Here is a 10976-nt window from a genome sequence, read left to right as displayed (position 1 = left end):
CGGGGCTCGATCCCAGGACCCCGGGACCAAGACCTGAGCCGAAGGCAGACACTTAACTGACTGAGCCGCCCAGGCGCCCCTGGACTGTATAATCTTTATCAATCTATCTTCAAGTGTGCTGAAACTTCTCCCCATCCAGAAGTACTGTTGAGCCCCTCCAGTGAATTTTTCATTTACATTCTTGTACTTTACCAACTCCAGAAATTTCCATTTGGTTTTTTTATGTATGTAAATATATTGTATATTTTAGATATATATTTATATAACTTATTTATGTAATATATGAGTGACATCTATGGAATGTATACACGTTATATAAAATATTATACATTTTATTTTGATCTTTCTATTGATAGTCTTTGATGTGACATTGTCATCATACCTTCCTTTACTTCCTTAATTATAGCTTCCTTTAGTTCTGTGACATATTTTAAGTGGCTACTTTCAAGTCTTTTTTAAATCTGACATCTGGTTGATCTCATAGGAAGTTTCTGTTGTCTTCTTTTTTCCTGGTGTATAGATCATGCTTCTTTTCTTTACATGCTTCATAATTTTGGGGGGGAATCTAGACATTCTAGATAGTACACTGAAGCAACTCTGGGTTCTTGCCCCTCCCTCTACCACCCAGCCCTCCAACCCTGGGCTTGCTGTTGTCGTGTGTAGTGACTGGCCCCCTCCACGCAGTGGTAAGCCTCTGGTGTCATTCCTGTTCCTTGGGAGGTGCAGTGGTGGGTATGCCCACAGTCACCCTGGGTGATAGTGGTTTGGGCAGGACTCTAGGCTCTTTCACTGACCACACCTGGCTGTTAAGCTCAAGCAATACCAGCTGATTGTTCTATTGTTTTCAGCAATGCTGGGGTGGGGGAGGTATGGATAGCTCTAGAGCCTAACTTGACCCAATGTGGGATTCACAGAGGAAACAACTCCCAGGGTCAGTGTTTGAGATTTGTTCTAACCCCAGGAGGGCTCTTCCCCAGCCTCTCTCCCTGGTTCTCCTGAAAATTTGCTGGCCTACAGTTCAGCCAGTACCTTCACTGAATCTCTTTCCAATGGCCTTTCACCACAACTCCTACTGTTTTTGAAAGTGCCCTTGTGCTTGAACTTCTCCATGCTCTGGTGCAAATGCAGTCAGTTCCTTTGGGAAGAGACAAGGAGTTACCTGTTCTATAGCCTGCTTCTCCCAACAGGGGAGGGCTCTGGACCCAGGAGTGGGAACAACGGCACACTTCTGAGGGACACACCCACTCTCAGAGCTTGGTGATCCGTGGGGTTGGGGACAGTACTACCGTCAGGTCTTCTCAGCTCGCTTCTCCTGGCAGGGAACCAGCATCTTACGAGCTGGGCGAGCGGGGGATCGGGCCCCTGCCTCAGTGGTATCTCACCCAAAGTAGAGGCTCCATTCCACAAGCGCAGATTATGGTTATGCTGACCATCCTAGTAGAATCACTTTGAAACAAAACAGCTATATTCATAATCTGAAATTAAGCACAAGTAACCATAGTTAGCATAAAATACTTAGAACATTAAAAAAAAACCCAAACAAACCTAAACTGGGCTGCCTGGGTGGCTCAGTCAGTGGTTAAGAGTCTGCCTTCAGCTCAGGTCATGATCCTGGAGTCCCGGGATCGAGCCCTGCATCGGGCTCCCTGCTCGGCGGGAGGGTCTGCTTCTCCCTCTCCTCCCTGCTCTCCCCCCCACCCCCCACTCAGGCTCGTTCTATGTGTCTCCTCAAATAAGAATCTTAAAAAAAAACAAAAAACAAACCTAAACTAAAACAAACAGAATCGACCAAATGACCTACTAGACACAGTATGGCCTATATGGACATTATAATCCTTCATATAAAACGGCTCCTACAAATCAACCAAAAAACCTTTGAGCACAGTAAGAATCGGCAGATCTGAATAGAATGAATCAAATGAGAAATCAAAACGACACATGAAAACATACTTAATATGACCAGATATGACACTTAATTGACCATCAATTTGGCAAGGACTTATTTTAATCTTGGCCAAGAGTCCGTTGCCAATACCAGGGGCTGCTGGAAAGAGGTCACTGCCACATGGCCTTTCAAACTGGGATGAACTCTGACCTGGTCACTCTCCCTGCAGGAACTGCGTCTGAGACAGCAACTGCCATTGCGGACGGGCGGGTACCCAGTGCGGCTAACGTACGTCACCCACCACCAGCGGACAGCAGGGGTAAACCTACCGTCAGTCATGGCACACAGCAGCTAAAACATGTAGAAGAATATATGTGATAGATTCAAAGTCTGTAATTTATTAAGTACAAAAATGGATATAAAAGCATAGGACCCTAATTTTGTAAAAATTTTAATAAAGAAAAAATTAATCCCTGAAAGGGTTTTTAGCAGATACGAATGCTGCTATTTCGCAGAGGTAGGATGAGAGGAGATCATAATTTTCTCCTTCACACTTTAATATGCTTTGTAGATTTTATGCTGTAAGCATAAAAGCTTTTATATTCAGAAAAAAGAATGCATAATAAAATACATCCTATTTGGGATAATTTAAAAAACATTTCACACATTTCAAAGTGCAGAATTACAAATAGTCAATACCTTTTATTAACATAATGATATAAAAAAATTATACTGTGATATACAGAATTCCCAGAGAGTAATTTTAAAACATTTTAATGCGCTTCCTAAAATCTTAATTTACAAGACACTTTGTCTTACTGCCACTGACCTCTCAATACAAAAATTTTACAATATTTGTTTGCTATAAAACTACAACATTGAGATTAGGGTTAGGTAGTTTTTCCCCACCGGTCACTCTATTACAAGGAATGTCCGTTAGTCCACTGCTAGAACCTCTGTATGTCAAACAATAAGTTATACAGATTATGTACATAATTACAATAGGCTTATTAGGATTCCAGTATGTTGTAACATATTACACGGCAGCTCAACACCATAGGCAAACAGAACTAATACGCACGTGCTACCTGTAGCCAAATAAGAGATGTGAGAGTTGGCCCAGCTGGCCAGGCTCATTTGGTGGTGAATTTAAAATGGTAGAGAATTAATAATAGCTTTGTTAGGCACTGCTCCAGGCTAATTCCGGAAACACCTGGTTGTTCCTAGGAAGCATGCATAATTCATAAACTTTCCCACACTCAATCCCCCCAAAACCCCACAACTTCATAACATACTCTTTAAGAGCTATATAAAAATAATCTTAGATTTGAGCTTTGCTTCAAATTCTTTTAAGTATCTAAAGGATTTTACATTCTCTTCTTTGATTTAGCTTTACTATAATGTTAGATCAGTCAGTTTCATCAGGTTTGAATAAAATAACTGAATGCAGTTTGGCCAAGTTTTATAGGCACACAACTCAAACTGTGAAGTCCAGGGTCGGGGGACAAGGCTCTGTCCACGGCCCCTGGAGCCCGTGCAGGGTGCTCAGCAAGCAGCACCGAGGATCTGAACGCCCCAGGCACTGCCGCCAATGCCCCCAAGTCTGTTCATAGGAATAAAAATAACAATTCAACACAATTCCACGGATTGAGAAGGACTTATCCGGTGGTGTTAGGAAAACGAGGAAGTTAACTAAACAGCATGAAGTGACAAACCTAGGAAGTGGTTTAAGACTAAATGCTGGTTTATCTGCCCAAAAGCAAGCATCTAACCTGACAGCCCCAAGTGGCACTTCCCGAGGATCAGTGACAACAAACGCGGACGATCGGGCACACGCGTTCTCACACATTTCCACATCCAACCAGCACAGGAAGCGCCCTGTGAGCGCAGGGGTGGGGGAGGGGTGGGGGGGCTGCAGCCAGGACCTGCTGCCCTCGCTCAGCTCCTCCCTGTGAAACAGAAGTGAAGCACACGGACTAGGGGCCTCAAGTTCTTCCTAGCATGAATTCTATATAGGAAGTGGGAATAAATAACTGAATTTTTAAATTCAAGAACTATATTTTCAGCCTAAAAAAAGTGCAAACTTGCAACACAGTAGCGCACTTGCAATGCCTCCCCTCCCCGAGCCGGGCCTGCCTCTCCCCTCACGCAGCCCTCTGTTCAAGTACTGACATTCCTGCTCTCCTAAATGTCCTCCAAGAGCAAGACACTTCTTCAGATGGTCCAGGAAGCGGTTTCCCAAGTGAGATTTGGGGAGCCTGGAGACGGATCTGAACAAGCAGAGGAAGATGGGGCGCGACGCTCGGGAGGACTGGAGCCCTTCTCCTGGTGGCCGCTGGTGGCCCGATGCCTCTGCCGGTTCCCGCCGCGGGAGGCACAGGGCTGAGGAGCTGCGCTCACATGTTGTAGGCCACGTAGATCGGGTCCAGCTGGTCGGCCAGGAAGCCGTCTCGAAGGTGCATGCGCTGCTTCTCGCCCCGCGAGTTGATGGGAATCACACCAGGGTCCACGATGACCACCACGCCCACAACCAGGTGATGCTCCTCCAGCACCACGTTTGTGACCAGAGCCACCAGGTCCAGTGCGTCCTGCTCCAGCCCATCCAGCTCCACCACCACGACCAGCAGGTTGGTCCAGGTGAACACGGCGCTGCAGGGACAAGACAGGCAGCGTCACATGGGGGGTAGGCACAGGCCTCTGGGCCACACGGACATGCGGGAAACAGTGCCAAAAAGAGAGCAGTGAGAGAAATCACAAACGTTTGCTGACATTACACCACAGCTTAACATCACTAACAATGCAAGGGTTAGGCTAAGTGCATTTTCTAGGAATCTCTATTCCAATTAAAGCCCTGAATAAGAACCGAGTATTAGCTGATGCTGAAAGCTGTGCCTGACCCAGTTCAAGCTCCCCACCAAGGGAAGACATCAGGAGTCGCAACCATTTCAATTAAAAAGTTCAAGTAAGGGCGCCTGGGTGGCTCAGTTGGTTAAGCGACTGCCTTCGGCTCAGGTCATGATCCTGGAGTCCCTGGATCGAGTCCCGCATCGGGCTCCCTGCTCAGCGGGGAGTCTGCTTCTCCCTCTGACCCTCCCCCCTCTCGTGTGCTCTCTCTCTCTCATTCTCTCTGTCTCAAATAAATAAATAAAATCTTTAAAAAATAAAATAAAAAGTTCAAGTAAAAGCAGAAACACTTCAGGATAACTGAGGGACCTCACGTTTTGAGACTGATTAGGAGGTAAGGAAAGAGCTTGCAAGAGGTCTGGGGTCTGCTGCTGGAGGCGGGCTGGGCCAGGCAGGACATGGCTCTCACCACTCAGCGATGCTCCTGTGGGCTCGGACCACGGACGTCTCGATGTCAATGGGGTGGTAGCGCATGCCTCTCAGCTCCAGCGTCTCATCCAGAGACCCGACCACATACAGCGCGTCATGTCGCTCTGTGAACACGGTTCGCACACCTCAGAAGGACACCCAGGGGACACCGGGCGCATCTGCATCCGTGTCAGCCCCGAGTCATGCTATGTGGGACGACTGAGCCTCCCGCCCATGAGCCGGCCAGTCACCCCCTCAGGAGACCCACGTCAGGGTGTGAACACACACTGTAAAATACTTTGTGCCATCTCTGGAATGAAACAGCATCTGCAGGGACACCTAGTTCTGACTTGATCTGGGCAAACTGTGGTGGCCCAAGGGACTCTGCAGCTTTCAGGGGTCCCACGTGGGGAGGGCCTGGTGGCCTTGTCACCAACACCCCAAGGCCAGTGAGGGACAGCCACAGGGGCAAAATAGCCATTTTCAGAGAAAACTGCTACCAGAGCACATCCCTGCCCCCCCCACCTCACGACACAAGCTCACAGCAAAGGGCGAGGTGAGCCAGCAGGATGTCTGAGATGCTGCGGCTCGCGGGCAGTGCGGACAGACCCCAACACACATCAGCACCGGTGCGGCGGGTCCAGAGGCAACCCTCACCTCCACTGGCATCCGTGAGCTCTGTTCTTCGAAGGAAACCGAGGTAGCCAGTCCTCGCCCAAATGGTCTGGGTGTCTCCAAAACTCAGCCGGGCACTGAAGTGATCGGCGTGCAGTGCCTCCTCCCCGTACACCGTGTAGTAGCCTGTAGCATTGTGCGGGCTGCTCACCCAGATCTGCAGGGCTCAGAGGACGAGAATGTTGGCACATCACAAATGCTGGACACAGACTGTCAGGAGACGTCACCAGCCCAGAGTGCTTAAGGAAACACTTAACAGAGGCGGCGGGAGAGCGAGCTCTTTTCTCTTGTGAATGAAGTTAAAATTCCAGGCACGAAAAGCAAGCAAACAACTTTTCTCTCCTTTAAGTGAAGCATTCCTCTCTTTGCCCTAGGAAGGTTTCTGGGAGCCCCCGCACGTCTGCTCGGGGACAGGTGAAGGGAGGGAGGGCTCACAGGACAGAGCAGGCATGGCTGCCAAACCTCCCCTGCGGACATGCCGAGTCTACACACACCCACACAGCCGTCGGCCGCACACGGGCTAGCGGTACCAAGTGTTGTGGGGTCCCCTGGGGTGTCCTTCTAAACACAGGGCCCATCCAGGACCCACAGTCAGCTCCCCAGACTGAGCACCTGATTCTAGACACCCCCCAGACGGCATCTCAAAGAGGACACGGGGTGGCCAACAGGGCCTCCTGCCCTAAGAGGCAGGTTCCCAGCCTGGCACAGACCCTCCATGACCACCTTGGGGGCAAACTGTTGCCCTAACAGGCCTGGGTCCAGCTGGCCAGGAAGGGGGAGGGCTGAGGGGCGGCCCCATGCTGACTACACCCCGGACGGGAGCCGTCAGGACAATCAGGACACTGAGCGACCCCTGGAAGGCCCCCATCAGACAAACTGGGCAGCATCTGTGTAAATACCCCTGAACCCCATCTGCCAGGACCCCAGAAGCTGTCCACAGCAGAGCACAGTGGTCCTTGTGCCCACCTGGTGCTCGCCCACAGAGGCTGGAACTGGAAGCCTGAGACGTTCCCACCACAACGGAGCGGCCTGGGCCCCCAGCCCCCAGGGAACGGTCCCACCCGCCCCGAGTCACTCAGGACCCACTCCCATGCACGACACATTGTGTCGGCACAGTGACTCCCACAAAGCTTGCATCCTAAGGACACAGAGCAACCCCCCCCCAAGCCTATGTCTGCCCCCAGCCAGCCCCTCCCTCGGGGACTGCTTTTCAAGGGGAATCACAGTCTCTGGACAGCTCCTCGGGCCTCCCAGTGCCCACAAAACTTGAGGTTCCCCTTCGCCGGAGAGCAAACCCTGGGGTGGGCTTCATCCTGCGGGACCCCAGCGGGACCCGCCCACACAAATGGGTGCAGTAGGGGCAGGAGCAAAACAGCTTCTCCAAAGTATGTGTGACCCCAAACGGCTGAGAATTCCCGACTCTGGGACAGACTGGGGAGACGAGTCGGGGCAGCTGCTGAGACCGTGGGGGCTCCGGCCCCCCACCTTACCTCTCCCAGGTGTGAGTCTCCAAGGGGCCCTTTGGTTTCAGTGTGCGCAATAATGACCTTCACCCCAGGGAGGATCTGGAAAGAGGATGTGAGTGATCAGGAGGGTTAGACGCGAACCTAAATCAGACACCGATTTTTCACAGAAATAAGAGACTTTTTAATAGACAAAAATAAATTGTGAATCTTAGCAAAATTATCCCAGTTCCTAAGAATGGACCCTATTTCAGATGTCGAGAGGGGTAAGGAGGGTCTCCTTAAGCATCTCCCACACCTGGGGTCTTTCACTAAGGCCACACGAGGAGAACCTGCTCCTTGCAGGGGCCCACAGGTATAGGGTGCCATCCACACGCCATGGGCCACTGCCAGGGCTCTGTGTGCCGGCTCGGTGAGCCCCAGCCTGGCCTGGGGAGCCACCCGTGAAGACATGGAGTCAGTCCTACTCTGCCGCTGGCTCAGGAAGGCAGGGGCACTGGCTCTGGTCAGACCACCCGGACACCTGTTCTGTCTGGTGGCGTCCCCACATACAAAACAGATGGCAGTGGGGACCTCCAGGCAGATGGGAGGGAGGGTCAAGGGTCACAGGAACATGGGGATGCAGGCTCTGTCGCCCATGGCCATCTTCCTCCTCTCCCCCAGCTCAGCTCCAGCCACACTGGCCCCTCCAAGGCCCACACTCCCACCCCAGGACCTTTGCACCAGCAGAGCCTTCTGCGCCTCATGTCTGTGGCTGTCCCTCCTCAGAAGCCCGACCCTGGTCACCCTCTGCAGGCACAAGGCTCTTGTGCTGTTGCCGTCTCCACTGCCCTGTCCCTAGCAGTCGCTGTGACCCTAATGGTGTGGGAGCAGAATCGGGGTGGCCCTTCCAGGCTGTGTGGGCCGTGCCAACCTCCATTTCTTGCCTCTGGGATTGTGCAGGAACAGGACGGGCCACCTCTCTGCCCTCGGCCTAGCACCGGCACACTGCAGGAGCAGTGGGAAGCCCTGAGATCGGGGCCATCTGTTCCTGGCTGCGACGCTGGGCACCCAGCCCTGCCCTTGACCCTGCTGTCTCCTGAAGCCCAGGCCATCCCCCCACTGCATCACACCGCCTGATAAAGCCATGCGGGCGCTCTTCTTTCCCTCGAACTTTCCCTGGCTCTGAGAACACCTGTTCTCCAGATCCCCCTGGGGGCATCGGGGCCCTGACCGAAGGGGCCCAGCAGCCTCAAGACCCCAGTGGGAGCTCCTTCTGGGCTTCTGCCCCTCCCTCCTTTCTGATGTCCTTGTGTGAGTGATGAGGAGGAGAGGAGCCCTCCGCATCAGCCCAGCTGCGACCCCCATCGACCTGTGTCCATCGGGACATGTTGAACTCTCGGAACCCGCCAAGGGCCAAGTTCCAGCTCCCACTACCTTTCCAGACTCCGTCAATGGCAGACTGTGCGGAGAACCCCGTTCTACCAACCGTACCCTGAAAATTAACAAGGGAAAAGGTCATCAGAAACTGCTTGTCACTATAAAGGTTGGTCTATGGACAATGCCTCGCCTTCAGACTCATGACCTTGCCGTGACCTTGGAGCAGTGACTGCCTGCTGACTGGCTCCAACTCAGGGCAGGGGTTGGCTCCAGCTTTCTCTGCACCCTCCTCCCAACCCCCCCCCCACCTGCTGGCCCCACCCCCAGGAAGCTCCACCGCTGTTTACATCAAGGGGCAGCGTGGCCACGTTTGAGGGTCCAGAACCAGGACCCAGCTTCGGAACTGGGAGGGACCAGACCCACAGGGACACACTGGTGGCCCCCAGCGCACATTTACTGACGAAAACGCTAAGTCCAGTCTTAAAATGGTATCATGGGAAAAACATGCTTGCCATTGGCTGGTTTGCTTGTTTTCTACCCCGTAAGACGACCCATGTCAGGTGTTGGGTAACTCCCATCATCCCTCCAGGGGTGGGAACCACAGGTTCAGGGATGCTGCCTGAGCTGTGCTGACACGAGGGGCCGAGAAGGCAGCCCAGGCTCCCCAGGGGACCCAGCCAGCCAGCCGCTCACAACAGGATGCTGGGAGGTCGGCTCGGGACCCATCAGCCCACACAAGTTCCCCTGCGGGTGTGGATGGGCCCTTACCGGTCGTGGCGCAGCGCCCTCATGTCTACGTAGACGGTGGTGGGGTCCGGGCCGGCCGTGCCCTGAAAGGAGAGCAGCAGAGGAACCTCCCTTCATCGGGTTTGCAGGAGCGCGTCTGCATCTCTACACGGGCACAGCCGCGTGACAGCCCCTCCCGGGTCCCCAGAGGACACCCAGGAAGGCAGCAGCTCTGCCCGGGGCAGTGAGCCTGCCCGCGGGCACGGACGCCCTCCATCCAAACATCTACCTGGCTCAACAACATCAGGTGGAGCGTCCAGCAAAATCCTACAATTTTACTCGTCAGTTCTAACAGCTTTGTGTTCCCGCTGGTCCCTACCCTCCGTGCGATGGTAGAAACACCACCGTAGATTTTGGAGGGCATTTCCGCCACGCCGTCAGATCAGGCCTGGCCTCTCGCCGGCCAACTGGATTCTACCAAGGGCAGAGCAGAGTAGAGGCTCTCTCGGGGATTCACCCTTCTCGCCTCTCTTCGGAGACTTGGCATTGACCCTGCCGAGGCTATTAGGGCCCATTTAGTAGATAAGGAACATGGAGTTAAATGGACACTCTGCTCGACGTCACTCTCTGAAGACCCCAGACAGTGTAACCCACGTCTGCCCTGGTTAAAACAAGTGTCTTCTTTGAGACCAAACATGGCCCTTCCTCCACGGGCAATGCTAGGACTGTACGTTCTTTTGGAAAATGGCTTTGCTCTTCCACTTGGTTTCAAAGGAGCTTTTGTAATATGTCAATAACAGCCACTGTGAGCAAAGTCAGACAGGAAAGACACATGCGTTTGTCTGGAATTCACAAGAAGCCACAGGAACTCTTGGGGGAAGCACAGAGGTGCCTTGAGGTTGAGGTCAAGGTCGTACCTGCTCAGCCAGCTTTCCCAGCCTGTTGGGCTGACAGAGGCAGAGAATGCCAGCAGAGGGAGACAGGGAGGAGACAGCCACAGGAAACAAACAGGAAGCAACAGGCCACGTGAGAAACACACGTAAGAGAAAGCAAAATACGTCACTGCATCTCAAAGCGCAAATGTGAACAACCCATTAAGAGTCTGGCAATCCTACGTGGCATCCCACGTGCCGACAAATGGTACAGACACCTTCAAATATCGAGTAAAGAGGGCACCGGCTTTTAGATGCTGAGCAGAGAGGAAGGTGTTCACTTACAGCCTTGAACTGTGCATCAACAGCCTGACACTTGGTCATACTTTCTACAATAGGAAGGGACGTGAGGAGGGGGCCCCAGCCCACCTCCTCCTGCCACGGGCGAGGGTCTGAGGCTTGGAGAGGCCAGCAGAGTCTTCACGGCGGGGAGGACATCAGCAGAAATGCCCGGAAAACAGGAGGACGGCCTCTGCGTGACAGACCGGCCCTGGGCCGGGGACAGGCTGGCCCAGGAAAGGTGTGCCGGGTGCCAAGGACCAAGGCTGCGCAGAGGCCCGGGCTCCAGGGATGCCTCTTCCACACCCCGTAATTCCTATACCGTGTCCGTGAGGAAGGCATTCA

General features: G+C 52.9%; 1 protein-coding gene across 5 annotated transcripts in view; it reads right to left on the bottom strand.

Moving 5' to 3' along the window:
• Positions 1-2560: 2560 nt before the first annotated feature.
• Positions 2561-10976, bottom strand: part of DIP2A (disco interacting protein 2 homolog A) — a 106355-nt gene continuing 97939 nt past the window's right edge. For 3 of the 5 annotated variants that reach the window (XM_027582435.2, XM_027582436.2, XM_027582437.2), the window contains exons 32-37: positions 9463-9524; positions 8752-8809; positions 7363-7437; positions 5855-6029; positions 5199-5322; positions 4282-4534 (exon numbers count right to left, since the gene is read on the bottom strand). In XM_027582435.2, coding sequence (XP_027438236.1) covers positions 4282-4534; positions 5199-5322; positions 5855-6029; positions 7363-7437; positions 8752-8809; positions 9463-9524 — 747 coding nt within the window. Of the gene's footprint in view, positions 4535-5198; positions 5323-5854; positions 6038-7362; positions 7438-8751; positions 8810-9462; positions 9525-10976 lie in introns of those variants that run through there. The other 2 variants (XM_027582434.2, XM_027582438.2) reach the window with 2 other exon arrangements.

Source organism: Zalophus californianus, chromosome 1 (genome assembly GCF_009762305.2).
Source record: "Zalophus californianus isolate mZalCal1 chromosome 1, mZalCal1.pri.v2, whole genome shotgun sequence".
Lineage (NCBI taxonomy): Eukaryota > Metazoa > Chordata > Mammalia > Carnivora > Otariidae > Zalophus > Zalophus californianus.
This window is presented reverse-complemented; position numbering and strand designations above follow the sequence as displayed.